The sequence below is a fragment of the Ptychodera flava genome, chromosome 10 (assembly GCF_041260155.1).
Source record: "Ptychodera flava strain L36383 chromosome 10, AS_Pfla_20210202, whole genome shotgun sequence".
Classification (NCBI taxonomy): domain Eukaryota; kingdom Metazoa; phylum Hemichordata; class Enteropneusta; family Ptychoderidae; genus Ptychodera; species Ptychodera flava.
Window position 1 is genome coordinate 36,046,095 of NC_091937.1, and position 26,397 is coordinate 36,072,491.

The window sequence follows — 26,397 nt, forward strand, 5'->3', positions numbered from 1 at the left end:
ACCAGACCTATAGGGAAACAGTGGTTGAACCAGGAGTTGGAACCCAGGTCTACAGTATCAGTGCTTAGCACAGCAAACATAGACAAGACTGCCACCTCGCCATGTCTAAAGACGGATGGTTCAGTAACCCACTATGATGGTGACTCCTTCCAATGCCATGTCATTTTTGTTTTATGTTGGGTTTTTTGTCAAAGTCTTTTATTTTCAAATGTTGTGGCACACTGCAGTAAAATTAAGAAGTTGCACATTACATGTGTATTTGCGAAACAAAACAGAGAAGGGCTGTCAGCAAAATTTGAATTAGGAAAGCAGTTACAAACAAAACAGGCAGACACACAGACCAAGGTACACCAACATGGAGAGAAACAACCTGGGCAATAGACCAGGAAAACCTCAAGGTCACTTTTGTTATGCCAACACAGTTGTTGATGACTTGATTCTCCTTGTGCACATTGGTAGGATGCAATACACTTTGTAATAACGTCAGTACGTGGTACCTGTAATATATATTTATCACATGAACTAGCTCAAATCGTCACCTGTGTGACATAGAACAGGACAGATAAACAATCTGAATTACCCTATCCTACGTCATCAACTGGACGAAAAGGTGATGTGATAAATTAGGTATGTGAATTCAAGTCAGAAAAATTTCAAGTCGCTAAAGCCATCAGGGGTGCCGATTTTAATAACTTATTAACATCGCGGTTCCAGTCGTACGGCTCAATACGGATGCTGTACCTCACAGTAAACCTGAAAGCTACACCTCAATGTAAGTTCAACTGAATAAATAAGTACCATATGATCTTCAGGAAAGCAACATACAGAAGACACAAAACATCAAGTCATTGCACAAACAATGATAAATTTCCTTCATCACACAAAAAATTCCGTACATTCATGATTGGAATTGAACTTGCAGCCTAGGGCTGTGACACACATGTCAAATGTCAGCTGTAGCCTGAACTCTGCATTGCAACCAAGACAACAGAACAGAGTTTCCTCAAGTGACAAAACTTTGGAGCTATCTAAAGGTGAGATATGTGTCACTGCAAACATAAAGTCTGTAAGATATAAACATTGATGACTGGGATCGGGATTGACGAGTTGACCCAAGCAGGGACTGGTGATGGCAGCGTTGAGGCCGGGATATAGTGGAACTTTACAGGCTTGCCAAGATCAGAAGCTTGTGATATTTTGAAAGCTACAACACCCCCTAGAATAAGAAGTATTGTTTCGATCTTGTTGTTGCCTTCCCTTCAAAAATATATTTGAAAATATTCTAAATATCTCTTGTTATAATACTATGGCTGTCTGTCACTAAGAAGCCTCCCTTGTTGCTAGATGATGGCCGACTTCCTTTGGCATCAGGACAGTGCAAGACAATGATTGACTAGTTCATGTGACCGAATCTGTATGTGTGATTGGTCAAGATGGAATTCAGTGTAGCAAAATTTCAACTTGATCTGCTTTGTGAATGAAAGTACCCAGTAACCATTTGCATATCTCCTGGGTGATGGGCCGTTTTACTCATTAGATGGGAGTACCCAAAGATGATGAATATATACACACATAGGATAATTAACATATTCATACATACATACATATACATACATACTACATACATATATATACAGATTGATAATCTACATATACATACATAATTTTGAAAGTATATTTTGTTCACATCACAGACTAGAGACTTGACACACATGTAACTGGTTTATCTGACCTTGACTTTCATCAATGTTATACGGAAGGTTACTCCAGGTCAGAGATCTACTTACTGGTATATTCAAGAAATCTGTGAAACTTCGTGTTTTCTTTTTGCAGCAAGACCATTCTTTGTACAAATCATGGAAAATGGGAGCACCTGGGTGATGTTGGCACGACTCTAAAAAGGAAAAATATAATATAAACTATGAGTTTAACCCTTTCATCAAAATGGTTTGGCCCAAACCCATTGTCATCATTGGTGATTGTGGACCTATTTACAGTTGGGGGGGGAGGGGAGACAGGTCATTATGACTGATGTGTCAGAAGGCGGTAACTAATTGATTGGTTGAATATCACTGACATCAATGAATCTTTAAAATCAGCCAATCAGCTTCAACCTTACAAAGAGCTGCACATCAGTGCATTGATTGTATTATAAGGAAAGGTAACCTTGTATTATTCTAAAAATGTTATAAACCAAGCACCACTAGCTTGAAGTTTGAATTATTTTTTCGCTATTTCTCATTTTCAATGTCAACTGCAGTTTTTTGTTCTACTCCCCAAAGCATGTGGAGATACACAGTATTCAGCTTGTCAACTCAGCCTGTACATGTGTAGACTGCATTGTTATTGTTGACAAGTGAATTCTTGTCTTCAAATTTACAAAATAACAGTGTACTTTATGCATATAGATGCTGTATTGACAGCTAAATAGTAAATGTTTCAATATTTGGGAGTGGAAAAAGAACTTGCAATTGTAATACATCACAAAAATGGAGAAAATGTCCAAAGTTACAGTTATAGTTCCTCTATGAATGGGATTTCTTTATTGCCAGCGTTATCACTGATATTTTCAAATTTATGAGGGTTAGAGAATGGCAGCCTGCCCTGTATTAACATTCCTGATGAACGACAATGGAATACGGAATGCCGGATAATGCTGTCGTCATCATGATGGAAATTTACGTAACCAGCGAATGACCTTATAGACTCTTGTTTTTCTGAGAGCGTATGACAAACTCTTGACTTGTGGAGTGATTAAACCTCTGGGGGCATACATCAGACACCTTGGCATGCAAACTACTTATAGATATGTGTAGGTGTACAAGAGCTGCATTTTATAATGAGCATTTGTAGAATATATCATGCCAAGTTATCAGTACCAAAATAATTCTCAGATAGACTGATCTGTAACTGTTGATTTTACATAAATTTGAATTGACTTTGAAGTTCAGAAAACAAGTTTGAGTCGTTGGCCTAGTCTTAAAATATCCTGGCAACATGGCTAAAGGAGATGAAAATTCATTTCAAACTTTATCTGCTGAGCCCACGATTCATCATACTTGCTTAATAACAATGATAAAAAGATACAATCTGTATTCATAATCTTGTAAAGGTTGGCCTTCAGTGCAAAATGTCATTTACTCCCATGTTCAATTTTTCAGCACATTTCTGCTGGCAGTGGCTTTTGGAATTATGAAAGTACGCACACCTCGAAACTGACCAATTGAAAGTCCATTTAGCTAAAACTTTGCTCAAGGAATGTTTCAACCATTTCCTTCCATAATTATGAATAACAATCAGGGATTTCCATGAAAAATTCTGGTACAACAGAAACAAAGATACTAAAATTACCAATACTTGAAATTCAAAAGGGGCATTATCCTTATGTAAACTTAATTTGAGAAAGATTAATTTTTCAATTTACACGCAAAAAGGATGTTGAAAACTTCATCTACACTTGCGAAGCTTTAAATGTATACACAAGCGACATGCCAGCACAGAATCCATGAAAAACTTTTAGTCCAAATATCTGTCTCAAAAACACATTACCCACCGTGGTTTGGCCCAAACTTGTTGTTATCATGGTGATTCCGGATGAACTGTTTACAGGGAATTTGGCTGAACAGCTTAATGCTTTGAACGCCAAAGTCGATTTTTGCAGACCTTATAAAATATACCCTGGTCAATTTTTTTCAGATTTTTGCCAAATTTTGATGAGAAACTGAAGTCAATGAAATGTGATGTCCAAAATTATCAAAAATATAATAGAAAAATTCAAAAAAAATGGTAAAATATTGTACTCAAGTTTTGATGGGAAAAATTACAGTACTCAAAGGGTTAAGCTGATGAAAATCCAAACGAAGACACCGGGAATGGTACTGCACAGAACACCAGGTTGAATGTATTCTTGTTTTCAATACATTTGCAGTGGATACAACACAGGAAAATTTTGCTTATAAAATTTTCAGCTGTCGATAGACAGATGTACAGAAATGTCTGCAGAATTATGAAATTTGGCCATGTCACGTTGGCCAGTTGACAATTCTTTCTGCTGGACTTGATATTTTGCCACTTTGTGAACAGACTTGATATTTAGCCACTTTGTGAACAGACAGCCAAAACACTACCAGTACGAATATCAAATGATTATCTAAGTTCAGAATACAAGTTCATGCACCTATTGAAGTATCACTAAAAAACATGTTTGAAAAAATATGACTGAATCAAGAATTTTGGGAAATGACAGGGAACTGAAAACTGATGTACAAACGCCATCACACACATCTATCAACACATAAGGGGTATCAGTTAATCTTAACAATCTTGTGAAATATGTGAAGCAACAGTGGTGATAGATTTGGACATCACAAGCTAGGAAAAACTGAGTGACTGTCGCCAGAGTTCGAGAAAGGCGACTCCGGGAGATGTCATTTATGAGAGTCACACCAGGGAGTGACAAGTCTGAGAGAATGTGACCGTTGACACTTGTGACAAAAATACTTCCTCCTTGTTGTGCACTGGTATTCATATTGGCATACCCTTCTTTATAGAGGGCAATGAATGTATTGGGGTGGCGGGCAGTGACCGATCGACCAGTCAGTTCACAAGTATCTAGATATCTGTACGCTGTTGAACACACAGATCTCGACTTCTATCCACATATTGCCCGCCAAATTACAACTTTTAAAATAAGGAATAACTTTATATATATATATATATATATATATATATATATATATATATATATATATATATATATATATATATATATATATATATATATATATATATATATATATATTAATAAATAATAACTATAACCTGTGCAAAAATTTAAAGATTTATTGTAGTAAAGTAACGGTTTCGATGTAAAGTAAAACACCATATTACCACACAAATTCGATCTGTGGGACCGAAATGTATTACAGAGGATCGACGTAAACACTAATTGCGGAAGTTGAGAATGCTATGTTTGCGTTCACCGGTTGTACCACGGTCCCTCTATCTATAGAGGGACCATGGTTGTACATTTTGAACGATTGCCAGTGAGTGAGTTTTATGTAGTGTGATCGTGGTCGTGGAGTACGATCATTGTGATGGAATTCCTATTGGTGATTCATATATGTAAAATGGATCCATTTTTGTGTTATTTTGGGGAAGGGGTCATATTGAGGGCCGGGGGTGTCGATGCCGTTGCTGCAATTCCGTAGCTAACGACCTTCCCGGTGATTTGGTGTAGCGGGGAAGCGCCTTTCCCCGTCACACAAAATCGCCAGGGAAATTTGTGGGCTACGGAACTGCAGCAATCCACGCCGAAGATCTTGCCAGCAAAGATGTACATCGTTGCTTTCCATACTCGAACAACAACTTTGACGAGTATAATGCCACATTCTACGTTCAGCCGGTCACCGAAAAAAAGTGACGACAGGAAACATCGCTCTCAGAATCAAGGATGAGTGACATTGATTACTTGTCAGTTGTACGACCACGCTGGTTCATCGCCTCAGTAACGATGGCAAGCACAACGCCGCGTCGTGCTGATTCACACGACTGTTTTACCTATTTAGTTCGCCTTACCTGGTTTATTTTCGTCCGGATTATACTTTTGAGTACAACCTTTGTTGAAGCAGAGGAGAAGGTGGTCTTCTGACATTGTCGAGATTACAATCGGTTCAACAGTCGTCCGTCTCTGTCTAACAGTTACACAGTGTGCTGCTATGCGCGGAGGCAAGCATTTACCGGCGTTTTGAAGTTTCGAGAATGAGTTGAAAACGTGACCAAGTCTGCTTCCGGGGTCAAGGTTGACGCCCTCATTCAGCAAAGGACACTCATCTTCTGTTTTTCACATAATGATATCTACATTTCGGAAATCTCACCGATGATGGCATACTTTCTGAAACCGCATCGTTGTTGCTTTATGCATTTACTTGCCTTCATGGAGATATGACGCTTCATGTTGAGGGTGATCATATTCTGCTATCAAAATGTTTCTTAGTGAATAAATTTAATTTCAAATGAATCGTGTTTTATCATTACATCGGTTAAAATCAGGCTAAGAAAATCATTGGTTACGTACATTACGAGACACAAATAGACCATAAACAGAAATGACAGATTTTTCTAAACAAGTCTCCCAGATAACTTTACCATTTTATTGATTTGTTCATACGTTGAACAAATAAAAACACACCCAAACTCTCACACACACAGAGGCCGATGTACAACAGCTCAGAAGGTTGCAGCTGACTGGATGATGTTGAATTCTTAATTTGCATATAGGTTTTAACATGTCACTCACATCTCTTAACCATCTGCAATAACCTCCCTAAACGCTGGACTCTAACACACACACACACACGCATACACACACACACACACACACACACACACACACACACACACACACACACACACACACACACACACACACTTTTTTCACATTCATCCTAATTCTCAACCTTTAACGATATATCTGCAACGATGTAAAAATAATATCTGAAATGACGCAAGGAAATGATATATCTGAAATGATGTGAGAAATATATATCTATAAATAAGAAATGATATGTCTGAAATAACATAAGGAAATGATATATTTGAAACGATGTGAGAAATATATATCTATAAATAAGAAATGATATATCTGAAATGACGTAAGGAAATGATATATCTGAAACGATGTGAGAAATATATATCTATAAATAAGAATAATATATCTGAATTGACGTATGGAAATGATATATCTGAAACGATGTGAGAAATATATATCTATAAATAAGAAATGATATACGTAAGGAAATGATATTTCTGAAATGATGTAAGGAAACGATATATCTGGAATGATGTAAAATATATCTGAAATGATGTAAGGGAATGATATATCACAATAGTATGTAGGAAATGGCATGTCAAAAATTAATGAAGTAAGGAAATTGATATATCAGAAATGATGTATGGAAATGATATATCAGAAATGATGTATGGAAATGATACATCTGTAACGATGTAGGAAATTATATATCTGAAGCAATGTGAGAAATAATGTATCTATAAGTAAGATGATTGTAAGAAATAATTCTGAAATTAGTTTTTAAGAAACTATATCATTTCACTTTTAGTTATTTGATTCAAATCAGGCAAAGAGAGATAACATGTTTACTTGGTGACCTTTTAAAGTTGCTGCCTTTACAACGCGTCCCCTTTGACAGCAGACGTGAGAGGATATCCGGCTTTAGCACGTGAACTGATATATTGTATTTACATCTGCTACATCCTCCGTATTGTATGGTAGAGTTTTGTAGGACATCATCGTGATTGATACTCTACGAGTGCCAATGTACTAACAACAACCAGTTACATTTAAATACCTCGGTCAAAGTACACTCGAGGTTGTATGCGCCTCGAAGGTTTAATTAAACTTTCGCTCAAACTTTCAACCACAATCAAGAATAAAAGTCAGGGGTCGCCGTGCAAATTTGTATATATATATATATATATATATATATATATATATATATATATATATATATATATATATATATATATATATATATATATATATATATATATATATATATATAACCGTACTCTCTGTGCCCAAGTTCAGAGGTTGCCATAAAGCCATTATGGTGATAACCGGGAGGGCACATTGTATACATTTTGTATATATATTATATATATATATATATATATATATATATATATATATATATATATATATATATATATAATATATATATATATATATATATATATATATATATATGTGTGTGTGTGTGTGTGTGTGTGTGTGTGTGTGTGTGTGTATATATGTATATATATCCTTCGTACAGTGACTCTGCATTTATATCTTATATCACTCATTTTTAGGAAAATCCCTTTGGAAAACTGAACACATTTCAGGTTTGTACTCTTTCTTGACATCAAAACAATGTAAGTTTAGAGTATACCGAGTAGTTTAGTCTTGCTTTTAAAAAATGTCGATTAAATTTCAATTATAAACATCAAAGATAGAAATGTCATGGGTTGGATAATGCGGTCCCTAGGCTTCTATCACCACGGATAAGGGCATTTAGAACGATAGGGACACGCAAGGTAACGCGGAAACAGATGACGTAAGATTTACCTTCGTTTAATCAAGTGCGAGGGAAGACGGGAAACGACGTAACAGGAAGTACGTCCACATGACAAGAAAAGCAAACAAAACAAAACGAAATAAAAGTAATACAAATCGAAAAGAGTGTGGAATATAAAAGAAAGAACGGATTTTTAAAACAAAATGAATATATTTTTCAGTATAGCTCTTTGCACACTGTGTGGCAGACGAATTACGCGGTTGCAAATCAGATATTTTGAAACAAAAAGAAGGCTTACACTAATTTGCGGAACGGAATGAGCGGAACGGAACGGAACGGAACGGAATAGCCACACCAAGTAAAAAATTAGTTTCTCTTAATTAGAGTCCATTTTTCGCCCACAGAATTTTTGAGCGGAAAAGAATGGAATTAAGAGAGACATTGTGATTTAAATAAAATGTATCATTTATTCAACTCTACAAGTAAGGCACCTTAATTTTTGAAGTTTCCAAAATCAAAATTATGTCAAATACCACAGGAAACGAGGTTGTAATTTCAATTTGAAGCTACATCTAAATTTAACTCTAACCCGTAGCCCATGAATCACGCCTTATAGAGGGCAGTACCATAGTGTGGAGGGGGTGGTCAACCCAAAAGAGGGCGTGTCTATGGCCAACATGTAGTTGTGCACTCTGTTTTGTACGATCGCAATAGCTTCAACATACTTTTCAAACAATAATTGCATGTGTACGGCATACAACGACAATTAGGGGTGTAAACACTACCTGCCTTCAAAAACTGATCACAAAAGAATGACTAACATTGCAGAACGACCGTAGTTTCATGTTAACGCGTTGATCGACTGTGTATGTAAGTATAAGCGATGCCTTTTGTATGCATTACTGATGTCCTTCGACCTAGTTGTTTGGTCATTCGATAGATTGATTTCAGCCCCTCATTTTTACCGAGCATGCTAAGGGGTGAATCATTTGATTTCTGAAGGAGGGGCTGGAGGATTCGGGAGGGGGAACATTGTCACCCCAACGGAGAATGATAAAATAATTTTCTGCAAAACCCTAAAGTGAGAAAAGAAACGTTACCACTTCCCTGAGAGGAAGGCAAAAAATGTGATGCGAGGTGCTGGAATTACCAAAAATGAATGTTTAGAACCGACCTTAGTATTTTGATCATTGAGATCTGCATTTTTAAAATTTTTCTAAGGTGGGAAGTGGTTAGATAGGCAAAATTCTGCAAAAAAGATTACAGGTTGCATGAATGAACTTTGACATGCAAAACATATGCACGTGCACTTCATTTTGACAACAAAAGAAATATATTGCATTGCCTTCAGTTGTGCAGAAAATAATTTGTTTCGCGAGCATGATTTTGAAAAAAAATGCTGTCATAATTGGCGAAAAAAAATTGTCTACACCTCCATTTTCACAATCCCCCAAATCAACTGGTGCTAGCTCCCGTAAGTCTGCAGACCCTTGGCAACAGAAAACGAAAAAGAAGTGGCATCCGCGCCAATGAACAAACAATCAGCAATGCAATTCAATGTATCTATTTTAGAAGTTACGATTTGTCACCGCCTCCCTTTTTTTTTCACCTCCGCGCCAAATGTAATTAGGCGCCATGCCATCGAGGTGAATTATTACACAGACCGCCACCTCGCAGGCGTTCTGTTGTGTGGGTAGTTTGTAAAAGTGTAGTTTATGCTACGTTCGGACGTTCTCTTCCGTAGCCTTAACGTCGGAACGTAGCAAAACTACATTTTTAAAAACTACCCACTCAACAGAACGCCTGTGCGCCATCTCACATGCCTCATGGTAGCCATAGCATCCTCCAGCAAATGCGATATTCAGGGTGAGGTTTGGATTCAGGTGTAGTTTCAGATTTGAATTATAGCTTCAGTCCAGTAGTCTTATTCATTCCCAGCAGCAGTCTAGGGAGCAGTCTTGCCTAATTATATGTGTAATGTTTGATTTATTGTACTTGTTCTACCACAGTTCCCGAAGTGTGTTTCTATGGAATAAAATTCTTATTAGTAGTCTTATTCACGATTTTCATCACGGCAAGAGAAACTTCGAAAAACAGATGCATTACTTTAAGGTTTGAAAAGTGATATTTTATTTAAATCCAAATTTCTGTTTTAGATCCGAAATTCCATGCTGTTCCCCTCCAAAATTCAGTGAACGAAAAAAAATGGACTCTAATTAAGAGAAACTATTTTTCTTTTTTGTGTGGCTATTCCGTTCCGTTCCGTTCCGTTCCGCTCATTCCGTTCCGCTAATCAGTGTAAGCCAAACAGAAAAATGAAAACTACGAGTTCTATTAAATTCATTCGTTTCTTTGATTTGTTAAAAAAAAAGTACGTATACCGATTGAGTTTCTGAAACATACTATGCATTTTTTGGCCGACGACAGACCAGCACGTACGCTGACCCTTTTGGAGAGTCAAATTTCGCATTTCCAAACGTCTTCATTGTTTGTACACATCTGGTTCAAACGGCGAATTGTACTCCGCGAAATAGCGAAATGGAGAAATGACGAAATGGCGAAATCATGATTTTCGTTTTTTTCCAAATAGCAAAATAAACAAATAAAGAAAGTACACACAGAGAAATCACCTGCCACCTAGAGTATGCTTTATAATCGTCTCCTACTCTTACTAGTACAACATTACATGTAAAACGCCATGTTGAACATCGCTGAAATTGGCCTCGGAATCAAATTCAGGTTCGAGTTATTGAACAAACAGCTAGCATGTTTTTTTTCCAAACTGACTAAAGTCATGTTCTGTCACATGAAAAGTATTTCGACCACAACAAGTTTATTACTGGCATGTGTTTTGCAGCATAAATAAAATGCACTGGTTAGCGATGATACAATTGTCTGTTTAGTTTATTTGTTCGGCCGCCGTTTTATCACATACTCCTGCCAAGCTACGTGTACGCGTGCACGCTTAAATACGCAAAACATTTTATCTTGGCACAAGAGATCTAAGGGACAAACCTTTAGATATTCGGAGGGGTGGTCAGAAAGGGAAAAAATTCAGAACAGAAAGTTTGGGGGAAATATCTTCACACTACATTGCAAAATAAACAAAATATTTAGAACACAATTGAGTAAAATAAATCTGCAAGACTCAGAAAAATAATTTGCACATCTAATTTCTTTTGAAAATAAAAAAAAAATTTGAAATTTGCAGTTTATACAAAATGTTTTTTTCACAATCCGATCATGACCATCCCCTCCCAAAATCTAATGGTCTGTCCCTAAGCCTCGAGGTATACGTGGTTTTGTGCGCTGTCAACTTCCGGGTTCGCGATCGCGCGATTTCGCCGAATTTATCGTACTTTCGGTGCTAAACTTCGATGTTGAGAATCAAAACATGTGCAGATTCACTGAATTTGACTTTGTTCAGATGAAACTCAGCAGATTTTCTTATCAATTTCCAACCTGCACGGCATACACATGGGTTTTGGAATCCACTGTGCAGATTGCAGTGTGCACCCGGGTATTTCGGTTTAACATCGATTATAGGCCTACAGCATACTCTAGGTGGCAGGTAATTTCTCTATGTGTAGTATCTTTATTTCTTCATTGTGCAATTTGAAAAAAAATCGTGATTTCGTCATTTCGCTATTTCGCTTAGTACAATTCGCCGGTTCAAACTGACTCCCATTTCTCGTCCATTTTGTTGTCGGGAACCAAATCAAAATTACGGTAGATTTGATCGATTGACACACAAATTTGAAATCACATTTTCGAGGATCGACTGTTTTAAAATTTTCTCGAGTTGTCCTATAAAGTGGAGAAGCAAATCGGTAGATTAATATTGTTCCTTATTACATGACTAGTATGTCGAACATCACACGCTCCATGGGATAATTGTAACTTGTTATTTAACATTAAGCCTACATCACACTTATTTCTGTCAAGTTGACAAGTAATTTAGTTGTTATTCTGTGCTGCATTGAAAAATACGCCATGTACTGCCAAGCTGCCAACCCCATCATTCATAGTATCATCCAAATCCGTTTGGCGCGGTGGCCCCTACACGCCACGGAACTCTATTACTTTTGAATATAAACTCTAATTTTTTCTTGACAATATCTTTAATATTTTTAAGAGATTTTATTTCTCCACCGTAAACTTTTAATTTTGTATGGGCAACTTTATCTTAACATTATCTTAACTTTAACTTCTCGAAAGTATTTTTAGTTTTAACCATAAATAAAATATGTTTCTCAAAAGTATTTTTTATTTTGTAAAACAAAAGTAAAATTTTTCAAGATAACAAACTCCCCTACACGTCATGGAAATTTATTAGTTTTGAACATAAACTCATATTTCTTGACAATATATTTAATATTTGTAAGAAATTTTATTTCTCCGCAGCAAACTTTTATTTCTGAACGGGGAAACTTTTTTTTGGGTAAACTGTTTTTAGCTACTATAGACTATAGTCTATAGAAGCTATTGGGATGGGTATCCGTCCGGCGTCCGTCGTCAGTCTGTATGTATGTATGTATGTATGTATGTATGTCCGTTTGTGAGGCGTCCGTCCACTCAAATATCTTGAGAACCGCAGTACTTACTGATTTGATATTTGTTGTGTAGATGAAAAATACGATTTTGAGAAACTATTTTTTTTAATTTTTTGATATTGTTGAAAATAGGCAAATTAATGCCAAAAAAGGTGTTTTTGGTAAAAAATCTTCTTCTTCATAACCGCTGGTCAGACAGCTTTGTTATTTGGTATACAGGTCCCTAGGGGTAACCCAACTTAGACTTGTTCAAATTGTGATGAAATATGCAAATCTGTATTTTTAAGGAATTTTTTTGTCATTTTTGGTCAAAATTTGACTTACATTGTATGTAATTCTTGTACTGTATAAACCCTATCAATTCACCCAGAAAAAAATAATTAATATGATTTTAAATAATTGAATTAATTAGGAAATCATCAAAGCCAAAATAATTTTAGTGTAGAATTATCAGAAAGTTCAACTTTTTTTGACAGTTCATAGTGAAATGCTTACCATCTTGGAGGATTAAAACATGTAAAGGCAACTTTCCTGAATCCCAACTTTGACATATTCTGAACCGTCATTTATTGTGCCCTGTATGTTATCTAAAAGAAATTGCTCAAAATAGTCAATAGAGATAGAGATAGAGATAGAGAAAGTTCTAATTTCCATTTATGGTTGACTTGGTAAGGATAAAATAAAATTACTTTTTGAGGAAAAAATAGAGTGGTCAATTAAAAGAGTGGTCAAAGTGATAGGGTTTTTATGGTAAAGCTGGGCTGTATAAAGATTCCTCATGTGCTATTTATAGCAATTATGCAATCTGTGTAAACAGTGCAATGAAAGTGTAACATGATTCCTTATAATGCTTTGATGACCTTGAACTTCTTAAGTTTCAAACCTTTGTCTCTTCAGTGTGCTTTCTCTGAGTATGTACAGTCTCACCTTATTAAACAGAATAATCGCAATCATACCAATCCATAATCCAATAACACTAGGTCAAAATTTGTAAGACAATAGTTGTAAACATAGACACAAAACAGCACAGAACAGACAGTAAATAGACGGTACAAACAAAGTCAAATTCATGGAAGAAAGATATATGGACCTCTGGCCAAAAGACCAAGAAGTGATGTCAGGTGTTTCGAAAATAGTAAGCGCATCCTGCCCCACATGTGGCACCCGCCATATATCAATCTGTAAGTCAGATAGGTAGTGGTCACTAACTAAGGCCCAATGTCACCAATGCCATCAGTGATCATTTGTCGAAGAGAGATATTGTATTTATCTACCAGCTTGCGATACCTGCCAAGAACTCACAATGTTAATCAAAGATATCCACCTTCTTCATCAATACATGTGTCACAAAAGGTTATTCTCTACATAACTCAACAGAGCTCTGTCAAATGTTGAGTTGCTTGTTCTTTCAAAACCGCTGGTCAGACAGCTTTAATATTTAGTTTACTTGTCCGTAGGATGACCTTAGTGAGATAATTCATACAGTAAGGAAATACTTAATTTTGTATCCATGTCTATAGTAGCTTCAGGGACTTTGGCCCTATGTTTAAAAACTTTTAACAAAAAAAACTTTAACTATTAAAAAATAACTTTAACTTTGAACAAAATATTTGTTTCTCAAAAGCGTTTTTTATTCGAAAAGAAGTAAAATTGTTCACAGCAAGAGTTTAAGATTTTTGCTAAGCGCGAACTGAGTTACTTAAATGACATAACCTTATGTCTTTAGAGCAGAAAACTTAAATTCTTAAAGAAAGTTTTATTTTTCCAAGAGTAAAATTAATTTCTTTATGGAAAAAAGATTTTCTCAGAGCAAATTGAAATACAGAGAATAAAACTTTTTTCTCAATGGCGAGAAATTATTTTCTGAAGACAACAAAACTAATTCTTTCAAGATATATTTTCTACATATGAGTGTGGTTTAAGAATTTGGTAAAACTGAACTGAGAAAGAACGAAAAAGGAAGGATGAAAAAGTCAAACTTACTTTTCTTCAGAGCGAAATTTATTTCTGAGAGGAGAAATATTTCATGTGAGGGCGCAATTACCTATAATGCATAGCAAACTCTTTCTAGCGAGAGTAAACATATTTTGGGGAAGAGTAAAACATTTTTCCGACGAGCAAAACTTTATTTTAACGGCGGCGGAAGTTAAAGTATCCCACCATGCAACACCCAAGTTTGATGACCCAGAGTCTCCGAGACAACCATGACCTACTTCATCAGCGATACAGGCACGCTTCCCGGCCCTAGCTACAGTACAGTACCTCGAGGTTTTACCTGGGTATTTCAACTATTTGGGTCGGACGGTTTGCCGTACTGTACTGCAGCTAGCCCGGCCCTACCCTGCCTGCGTACGATGCTGTGTGTTGGGCGCGTATAACGCCGGGAACACACAGCATCGTACACAGGGCTGTGGGCACGGGCACGCTAACGAGTCAGTTCAACAGTTGCCACTTGTCTGAGTCCCCGAAGAACGGTTTTGTGTTTGAGTGATTCGTCCTGACTGCAGACGTGCGACGGGATGGACCGCATTGGGTTCCTTCATTAGCTCTGAATGGGCTGTGTGTTACCGGCATTATACGGCCTCACACCACATAACGCCGGTAACACACAGCCCTGCCATGCAGAGCTATTCCTTCATCAGTTGCTGTGTTGTTAATGTTATGTTGTGTGATAGTCATCTTTTCTATAAGCCAGATTCGTAATTGATAGAGTCTTCGACTGAAACTGAACCTGGCCCGCCAGATTTGACCACAGTCGAGCGTTGTTCAATACAGTAGTTGTGGGTCCACAGCTGTGTGTTTTTGGACGGGATATGCCTTTTACGGGCTGGTTGACTTTCACGTTTTTGACCCTGCAAACCACACGTGAAAGTCAAAACCAGTCCGCGACTGTGGTCAAATCTGGCGGGCTCGGTTCAGTTTCAGTTTCTATAAATTACAAATCTGGCTTCTCCTCTTAGAAAGATGAATATCACACATATTGGCTGTGTGTTACCGGTGTTATGTGGTGGGAGACTGTATAACGCCGGTAACACACAGCCCTGCCGGCTGCCATGCATATATCCCTGCGTAACCTGTACGCAGGGCTATGCCATGCAGAGCTAATGAAGAACCCAATGCAGTCCCGTCGCACACCGTCTGCCGTCAGGACAAATCACTCAAACATAAAACCGTTCTTCGGGGACTCAGACAAGTGGCAACTGACCCGCGTGCCCGTAGCCCTGTGTACGATGTTGTGAGTTCCCGGCGTTATACGGCCCCAACACACAGCATCGTACGCAGGCAGGGTAGGGCCGGGCTGGCGTGCCCGTATCGCCGATGAAGTCCGTCATGGTTGTCTCGGAGAGCAGATCGTCTATGTAGCCGACACGAACACGAACTTAAACTCTTGCTGTGAACAATTTTTACTTCTATTCGAAATAAAAATGTTTTTGAGAAACAAATATTTTGTTCAAAGTTACAGTTATTTTTTAAAAGTTAAAGTGTTTTTGTTAAAAGTTTTTAAAAACAGTTTAACCCAAAAATAAAGTTTCCCCGTTCAGAATAAAAGTTTGCTGTGGAACAATAAAATTTCTTACAAATATTAAATATATTGCCCAGAAATATGAGTTTATGTTCAAAAGTAATAAATTCCATGACGTGTAGGTGAGTCTGTTATCTTGAAAAAAATTTACGTTTGTTTTACAAAATAAAAATACTTTTGAGAAACATATTTTGTTTATGGTTAAAACTAAAAATACTTTCGAGAAGTTAAAGTTAAGATAATGTTAGATAAATTGCCCATACAAAATTAAAAGTTTGCGGTGGAGAAATAAAATCTCTTACAAATATTAAAGATATTGTCAAGAAAATTAGAGTTTATATTCAAAAGTAGAAGAGTTCCGCGGCGTGTAGGGGCCACCGTAGTTTGGCGCCCTGGCACGTAGCAAAATTTTGCTTCGGTTGACGCAATGTTGCGTTTTGCGCCGATTTCGCCGATTGTAGCCACCCAAGACATGACCCAGACATGACCCAGACAGAAATGTTCTAAATTGTTGCAAACTTGTATGTTGTACCTAAATTTAGCAACTCGAAGAGGAGTGTTGACCTATGAATCCAGTGGAGAGTCATAAAAACTGATTGCTTCAGTGTCCAGAAAATAATTCTCATTAAAAAACCCAACAGGTGGTTGAACAGACAAGAGTGACAGTAATTTGAGAGCCAAGACAAGGGCTTCTAAGTGAATGTACTATTGATTCCCTGTACCTTTGATTTTTTAGCCATTTCTCAAGATATTTTAGTAGAAAGAGTAACTTTCTTTCTAAATAAGTTATGTCATAATTCGAATTATATGGACAAATTCATTCCTGTTATGGCCTTGAGGCCTAAAGGCCAAGTTACACCACGAGGAACCAGAAAAAACCAAACAAACAAACATATAAACAAACAAAAAATAAACAAACATACAATCAAGCATAAATAAATACATAAATAAATAATAAATTAAAGCTGCAAGCCGTGTTGGCAGGGCAAAAGCGGTTGCCATGACTGAAAGTACTTGCACTGATAATACTATGTGCAAATTTTGAGCTTAAATGGTCTTTTGGTTCTTGTAAAGAAGATTTTTTAATATCTTGTGGTATAGGGTTTTTGTGAAATCCAATATGGCCGCTAAACCACGCGACTGATCCGTATGCCTTTTGCAAACTTGATAGAACTCACATTACTAGGATGATATGAACAAAATTTCAGTTCAAATGCTACGGTGGTTCTGGAGAAGAAGAATTTTGAATATTATTCTCTGGTAATCGTAGATTTTTCACAAAAACCAATATGGCCGCCAAACCAGTCATGACTGATTGAAATGATTTTTGCAAAATATGAAAGTACTCACACTAAGGATGGCGCAAGTGAAATTTCAAATGAAATGGTGCGTGGGTTCTGGAGAAGAAGATTTATAAAGATTAAATTGGATTATATTCGAAAAGCAAACCAAGTGACTCGACTAAATGAACGAATATCCAGGCATGCAGAGTGAGGGCGCTCTAACTTTGCTGCTCAGTTTGACTTTGCTGGCCACAATCTGGCGTGCGGCAAGAGCGCAACATCAAAGCAATGTTTACTGAGCTACCCGGGAAGCTGTACAAGTCTTTTGGTCTCTGAAGTCAAATGCACACTTTGGACTCTCGGCCTGCTAGCAGTTGTAATGGAGTCACGCCCCCACAGTTTTTGTCGGTGAATACCTACCGTGAGTGCCGACTGACGCATTACGAAGTACATTCAGTGAACCGTATAGTACGAAGTGAGCGGGATCGTATACATCGGTTTGTCAACGTCAACAAAAAGATGAAGAAAGTACCGGAGCGATATTTTACAGGAAAACTTTTGAATCGCAGTGCAAGCAAGCAGACATGAGGTGATCTTGAGACAGTGCGATTGCAAAGCTGTCATCGATCGCGCCTGAGCTTTGCAAACACGTTTTACAATCTACTACTACGACTACTAGCGTGCCCCGAAACACCACAACAACCAACAGGGCGCTTTGGACAACGTGGGGGACTAGGGGGTAACTAATTACTGGGAGCGCTGCACGGTGTTTACGCTGAAGACGAGAACTAAACTTTTTGCAAACAAAGATGGATTTATCATGTGTTTTCTTCAGAGCTTTTATCGGACTTGCGTTGACTATTCTCCAAGCTGCCATGGCCGACTCAGGTGAGCTCAAGTTGTTTTTCAGCGTCGGAAAGCTTTTGAACACATACATGTGCGTTGGTTTACTTTAGTCTATTTGCGTGCCAATTACCTCACACGCTATCTATTGTATCGTATCCGTGTTTCCTCATTCAGTCCTCGAACCGCGCGTAGTTCTTGTGGTTTTGCGGTTTTTCGACTAATGACCTCGCTTCCCAGCATGAAGATCCCAGCAGTTAATTGTCTCCTTACTGCATTCTTTTAATATCCACAAGAACCACCGAAATAGTGAGAGCGAATTTTTGGAGAGGCGACGTTTACCGAAGCTTGTTCATTGTTTACATTTCAAAAGAGAAATTATTTGCCCGATAACTTTGACAAAAGCCGACTTTTTGTAGCGGGTGTTTACATGTACCGCGATTATAATTAAGTGACTCACACCTCATTCTTCGTGGAAAGTTGACCAACATTTTTTTACACCTGAAGCAGAGAAACAATGCGAAATTTCGGGGACGCAGTAATGCATGCATAAAGTGGTTCACACCAAATTCTTTTATTACCTCGCCGAAAGTTACTTCGTTAAAATACTTTTAACAGGCGAAACACAGCTGCAAATGCAGAAAACACATTTTCTTGGACGTAGTGATATTAGTTTTATAAATATGTCATGTTGAATTCGAAGTCAGTTGTAGTGACTAGTTTTTACATCCATGGGTCTACATGGTGAGGCAAGTTGATCGTCCCTAACAACTTATTAAAACTGGGTCAATGGTTTGAACAAGCGAATACCTGTTGTGCCGATAGCACTAATAAATGTAGTCAAGGCGGTAGGAATCTCTGTCCCTTCCTACCTCTCTGGTGTTGTGAAGTATTTTCGTCAGAGCTCTTTACTTTCCCGAGGAGACGTAATATGCGGATAGTAATCAGAACCGGCATAAAGCGAATTTTCGGGGATGGGGGAGAGTTACAAGCCAATAAATTATGTGTTTCCAAGAAAATTGACCGACATGTAAGTTATTCAGCTAATGATATGAATTTTTTTCGCTCTAGGCCAATTAATTAAAATTCCTGAATACAGAAGATTGGTTGAACTGTTTTCAGCAGGAAGTCGAGCACGTTTGCGATTATGCAAATTTAGAAACATGTGTTACAACATTGTATGAGAATTTGTCTAAAATACGAAGAAAATTAACTGTGTGGTGCCGGTGCTTTGAAAGTAGGTCGAATTTTCAGGTGCGCAAGCTATTTGGAGTAACTTGAATGGATCGATAATTCGTTTAATAATCTTGAGGTATCATAATGAAATTAATTATCAGTTAAATTAGACACTCAATAGTGGTTTTCACTGACAACTGGTAAATCGATAGTCTTTGTACCTCAGAAGCCGGGCCTTTTATCCAACGCTGATAATTGCACGTTGTTTTATCGGTGAAACGTGTGAAGAGAGCCTCAAGCAAGGAAAAAGGGATGAAGGCTTGAAAACAAAGAAGCCTGAAGTCAAGGATTGTGACCGAAACAGAGGCAGTTAATTACCAAATCTCTCATAAACTTGGAGTATGTTTTGTTCTCGAAGCGAGAGTCGATAAAGGGTTCCTGCACGCGAGCCATTTCGTAGTACCTTGCTTTCAAAAACACATTCCCAGAAATGTTTGGGATGTTTTTCATATGCAGGGAAAATTTGACAAGTTTGTAGATGAAATTCAACGTTCCGTCCGTCTCTTTATGCCAGAATACGGTGGAATATACGCTGAAAGTGAAGCCCCGCTCTAATGGGATTAAAACAATGGGATCACAGTCGCTCAGAAACAAAGGTCGCGAGGTCATTACACAACTATCGTGTAAGAAATTGGCCACTGAACAGGAAGAACCCCTGATTTGATTGTGACGCGGCATTGAAAATGAAATTGTTTAGGTGAAACCTTGGCGATTTAAACCAAGGGTTATTGAACATATCGAAAACGCCCACGTGTTTCTTCAGACACATTTCAGTTTGAACGGAAAAAAGTTTCAGTTTGTGGAAGATTATTACGGTCAATAGATAAAAATTGGCAAACAGACACGTGTACAGTGTAGTTCAACAAGTCTATAGATCCTTTCTTCTTTTGTCTTTGCCAATGATGTTGACATAAGATGTGCAAATTAGATTTAAAAAAATAGAGAGTGTCGCGCTCATTGTCTGCCCAGGAAAACTAATTTTTGTCTGAGGCATGGCCAGCTAGTCTGTGGATTAAAGAATGCGTTGTCATGAAAAGTTTCAAATTTGAATTATTATATTAGACCCTGACATTTAAGTTTAAAATATTAATTTATTTGCATGTCACTGACATGATGAAGCTTCAGACACTCAATCTGAAAGAAATCTGTATAAATATAAAAATGACAATATCCCTGACTTCAGATGAAAATAATTTGGTACAAGATTGTTTCGGAATTTTCTAGCTCAAAGCAACATTTTATGGCCCTTTTGTGTCTCTGCCATGAGTTTTTACAATTTGCCAGATATGATGGTTTGTCTAAAGGTATGAATGATGCAGTGCAAAGTCTATCAGGTATCATGGTCAGAACACTTCTCTGTCCTTGCTTGTGAGTACCAATATGACACCGGGATGCTGTACTTCAGATGTTGTGTAAGTGCAGTGCCGATGAAAAATGTCAACAACTTGCAAAATATGAGTAACTTGGACAAGACTGAAAAATAGTTGGTCTGTTCTTTTATGCAACATTCTAGGGGGACCGGGATAGGAGGTATGTTTTAATTTATTCATCGTAAATGGCACCTCTACAAAGGCAAGAGTATTTAGATGTACCACCATATCAACATATCATCCTAAAAATTTCAGCTTGCTATTTCACAATTGACAACCAGTTTGCATGAGAAACAAAATATCATTAATACCTTCTCGCAAAGACGGAAAAAAATCATTAAAATGAGAGAGTTTCAAGACAGAAGTTGACTTTTCCATGTGAAAGTGTTGACTCAGTGTATCATATTTCTCTAAAGGCGAGAAGATGAACTTTTGTAGCGATGAAACACTCAGATACTGAAAATGCTTCAATCATTTTCTTCTCGGAAGAAAAATTGCGACAGGTGCAGAAAAGAACAAGATTGCGAGAGGATTAGTCTATTTTTAGCATCATTTAAAAGTCTCCAGATCTGAAGTGGTGTGTTTCTTACGGTCCAGGCAGATCTAATTTCCACACAACTTTCTGTGTGAACTTTATGTTTTCAGGAAATCCTTGAATTCAGGAAGGAAATAAGCAGCCCACATTTAAAATAACAGCTCAGATTTTAAAATTTCCATTTGGTCACAGATTTTGAATAGTCAATTGTATTTTTGTGTGAAATATTTGAAAGGCCTTTGATAGAGGATGCCATTCATAAGAGAAAAGAAAGTTGTAAGTGATCAAATATGTAAATGGCTGTATTGTCTCTTCTGGTTTCCTTAGGATGTGTTTATATTTTTCCAGTCAGGATACTGCATGAAAAGAATAAATGGTGAAATTATTTGCCAGGTATGGTTCCTTGTATTTGGATGTACTTGCTCTCTATCACTTATTAACATATGTTCAGCAGTGGCAGCCATATTGCATGTTTTGCTACTGTTGTACAGGTAAAATTACTACTTGCCGTAGGGCAACTCTCTCGGCAAGGGGCAAATGTTTTCAGCCCTATTGCTAGTGTAGTGTCTTTCCTCTTTGAAAAATTTCCATAACAGGATGGTACAGTATCTGTTTCTCTTGCAGGTATAAATAGATCAGAGGAAGTAAACAAGTATGATATTTCATGTTTTATCACTACTTGGTAATTTCAGGGCTGGAGATAACATTGAAAAGTCAAAGTCCTAAAACTAGTAATTCCTCAATGCCCAACAAAACCATGACTGTATCATCGTATTTGGTCCAAACTTCATTTACTTCAATATGTAGTTATGTCTACATTTTCTAATATAATATCACATGAAATGCAATTTTTTCCTCTAAGGAATGATTTTTGGAAGAAAAAAAGAGAAAAATAGGCAAATAATTTAAAGTGACAATTCATTTCATCCTTTTTTTCAAGAATAAAATACCTCTTTTTACAAAAAATTTTCATGTGTAAAATTTGTGGGCAATGAACTGCCCAAGGATATGACGCAAGTTGTTTTTTATGGTCTGCATACAGTTGTTTCTAGATCGGCTGTTGGATAATGTTGTATGCAGTCTTAAAGTGTGTGGAAGTGGCTCAGAAATAACAGGAAATTACCAATCAACGATATCATAGAATTAAACTTCTGAGAAATAATAACCTGCTCAGTGAGGCATCTTCTGTGAAGATTTGGAAAATCTCCAGAGATGGATGATTGTACATAATAACTCACATTTGATTAATCTCATTTTGTCGAATCCTAGTATTGAATCTTTTATATTAATAATTTGTATTCTCTAGAGTGTTGGTAATTGTACAGCATAAATAGCATTTTTGTTTATTTAATAAACAAAAATGCTATGCCATGGAAAGTCAGTAGCTGTGCTCGGATTTGGAAACTGATTTTTAAGAGTTCCCTGTGTAGACCAGTGCATACAAAACACTGTATCACTATTAAAACAAGATTCAGGATAAACCTGTTAAACTTTAACAGCACTATTTACAAGTTTTATCACAAGTTTTGTTTCATTCTTGTTTGACCGTCTGAGCTACTATCATGCCAAGTATTTTTGTGATGCATGTAAAGTGAAAACACAAGATATTTTAAACTTTTGAATATTTTAAACATGAGAAATTCTCAAATTGCTCATTGCCTACAAAAATACTTTTTGGTACCATCACCACTGTTCACAATGTTGATATGACTTCAATATCATATCAAAGTGTCTTGCCATTACAGCTGTTAAAGCTTCAGTGATGAAGAACTGCAACACTGCAGCTTTTTTTCTCAAATTGCATAATATGAGATTGTCGGAATTAGGGTCCATCTCCAAAGTGTCAACAAGTTCACCTCTGGAAGTTCACCCCTGCTGTGTTTGTTTATTGTACAATGAAAAATATGATTACTTTAATCTAATTTACGTAATTATAGCATTGGCAAGATGATAACCTTGAAGTAAAGAAATGTGCAAGGCAAACTTTCACTTTCTGCTTTCAGCAGAATCGATTTTCATGATCCCTTTTGATCTTGTTGAATTTTTCTGACCACTTCTCAATCAAGAAGATACATTTGAATATATTTAAGATATTTGAAACAGTAGATCAAAAATACAAAAAACCTTAAGACCAAAAGTTTGGTAGAATTGCAAAGAAAGATATTTAAATATGAGAGAAATTATCATTCTTTGTCGTTGAGATGGCTGGAATGTCTAAACCTTTATGTGACATTTCTGAAAGTTTACTTGGAATTGCTACAATCGCAGGTGACTTCAAGTTTGGCCAAAACTGGCAGCTTCTATGAAAACACCCTTGACAGCTGAGGGCTCCAACACATTGTTCATCAGTTGTTGTTTGTAATTATTCTGATGCTGTTTACGGATAAGCTAGAGTGTACATTTGATGATACTATGCAAGACCTGCTTTGAAGGAGTGATTTTATGATGAATGTCAGTCTCAGATAAGTTCGAAGTCACTGATTGAAACTCAGGGGTAAAAAAATCCCAGCCATCTGAGCAATAATTTCTGTTGTATACAATATCCACTGTAGTTGTGAAACATAAATAGGAGGCTTTGCTGTAACTGTTTAACAGTTTACATCGTGCAGTCTAGTTCATTGCATTCTTTGTCAAGGTAAAGGTATATATATATATATATATATATATATATATATATATATATATATATATATATATATATATATATATATATATATATATATATATATATATATATATACACACACACACACACACACACACACACACACACACACACACACACACACACACACACACACACAGAGTCCATTCATACTGAGATCAACCTGTTGCTCTCTCAGCATTAACAGTTTTCCAGGAACACTGCTTTGAATGATCATTTACTTTTCTGGAAAAAAGGAAGCTTGAGTGACGAGGCTGGATTCCTGCTGCGGCACAGCACATGGATTTCACTGGCTCTGTAATTTATTGAACTCAGAAAGTTTCAGGTCTATAGTCTGCTAAAGTTTCAAAACAATGCATTTTGTTGTGATACTTGGCACTGAGGTGAATACTGTATGTAACTCATAAAATTGATGAGACACCTTTCATTGAAATGCCTGGCTTACACACTTGATTTGCTTTGTATCAGGGTTGAGTGTTTTCACGCCACCCACTTAAGCATTGGACGGGCTCTCCAGTGTTTGAAATTTAAACTTGAATACCCACTTTAGATAAAGTTACACGCAGGATGGATTTGTTCCCACTCTCTCATCCAGTTCTTTTATCGGGACAAAGTCACTCCAGAAATGATATGGGCATTTTGAAAAATGCGGCTTTGTTGTGTTGATGGGTGCTTTTCATTCACTGACAGGCTGTCTATTCTTTTAACCTTTGACAACTCTAGTATGCACTTTGTAAAACATCATTCTCGCTAGAGTTGATTCCTTTCTGCATTCCAGGCACTTTCCGATATGTGTGGTCACGGATTTTCCAAGTTAGAAATCAACAACCTGGATCGTTGATCCGCACATCCCGGCAGCAGTGCCAGTGTGGGATATCATATAGGTGCGGAATTCCAGGATTTCACTTTGGCCTGGTGATTGAAACATGGCACGCTTTGCACTCCCACTGGTCAAGTGTAGCTACAATGTTGCCAGGAAACCAAACTAAAAAAAATAAATATATCTGGTGGAAGCATTTATGCTTTGTGGTTCTCTACTTTAGAGGACACATTTTTTTTCAAATTTATTCCAATTTTAATACAATCATGTAAAATTTCTACTGGGAAGTAAATACATCAAGTTTGTTCTACCTAAAACATTGGGTTTTAAAACCGAACAGTGGTCAGCAGCTGCATTGTACATTGCACCAAGCCCTTCCCTAGCGACTGGGATAACGTTTGTTACAGAAACCCATATAACATGTGACATGACAGATGACCTGAATGCCATTGCACAGTAAATTCATCATCATCATCACCATGGTAGTATGATTCATCAGTCCACAGTTCAAAAAGCTGTGAAATAGACATCATGTTCGGACCCCAAGGGACGTAAAAACTCATGTCAGGATCCTGCGGTCATGTGGGTGTGGCAGATATGCTTTGCACGTGTCATTAACATTATGAGAATTTTAAGTGATATGCGATAACAGATTGCCGACGCTTCATCTGTACCACAAAGTGGCATATTCACTGACTAAAGTATATTTTAATACCTCTACTAGCCATAACTGTGATGTACTTTCCACGTTTCTTTGTTCTGTTTGTGAAATTCAAGTTTTTGTTGTACTCCCAAAAATCACATCATGTGCATAGTATTCAACTTGTTAATTCAGAATGTACATCCACAGGCACTGTTGGCAGCAGAATTTAACTCCATCCCAGAATTCATTTGTCCGCAGTTACATTCCATACCTGAAAGGGGAGGATGGTTGTCCCATCTGCAGCTGTGGTACAGGACCCATAGGATGAATCTGTTGCTATGTATAATATCCCAACATATCTCTTGTGCATATCTGAAATCTTAAAATGGCGGCAGTACCAAAACTGGTTTTGAAAGTGGTTGGAATTTCAGTTTCAGCAAAAGTTTAATTTCAAGTTACATACTACCTTAAAAGTAAGAATTTTGAAATACATTTTCGAAATATTTTGACAGAGAATGGTTGAAACTTTTGTTTCAGTAAAAGTTGAACTCATTCGATTTTAAGGTGCATGCTATCTAAACAGTTAAAAAGGAATTTTTAACTACAGCTTCAAATATTTTTTTTATGGCATGGCCAAAAGAGTAGATTTTAACTTCACACTGTGCACATTCTTCTGGTATTGTACTATTTGGGTTCATTCATGGTAGTTTAGGAAACCGTTGCAGTCATTCCAACAAGTGGCAGAATGTGGAATATGGCGTGAAAGTGTTAAATTGGCAGTAAACTTGACAACAAGGCATCAAGATAATGAGTCACTAGGGAGTTAATCAACAAAAGCGCAGAGTCTACGG

At 37.0% G+C, this 26,397-nt stretch overlaps 3 protein-coding genes across 4 annotated transcripts in view; 1 reads left to right on the forward strand and 2 right to left on the reverse strand.

Annotated features, from left to right (window-relative positions):
* LOC139142653 (cysteine and histidine-rich domain-containing protein 1-like) overlaps positions 1–5,778 on the reverse strand; it is a 36,345-nt gene extending 30,567 nt beyond the window's left edge. The window contains exons 1-2 of the mRNA XM_070712700.1: positions 5,578–5,778; positions 1,788–1,894 (exon numbers count right to left, since the gene is read on the reverse strand). Of these exons, the coding sequence (XP_070568801.1) occupies positions 1,788–1,894; positions 5,578–5,653 (183 nt within the window). The 5' untranslated portion in view covers positions 5,654–5,778. The remainder of the gene's footprint in view (positions 1–1,787; positions 1,895–5,577) is intronic.
* The window catches only part of LOC139142665 (zinc finger-containing ubiquitin peptidase 1-like), a 470,199-nt gene that overhangs the window by 331,783 nt on the left and 112,019 nt on the right, over positions 1–26,397 (reverse strand). The gene's annotated exons all lie outside the window — the stretch shown is intronic.
* Positions 17,689–26,397, forward strand: part of LOC139142666 (protein eva-1 homolog C-like) — a 66,263-nt gene continuing 57,554 nt past the window's right edge. For both annotated transcript variants that reach the window (XM_070712718.1, XM_070712717.1), the window contains exon 1: positions 17,689–18,322. Coding sequence is in view for 1 of the 2 variants with exons in the window: in XM_070712717.1 (XP_070568818.1) it covers positions 18,244–18,322 (79 nt within the window). In the remaining variant the exon portion in view is untranslated. The remainder of the gene's footprint in view (positions 18,323–26,397) is intronic.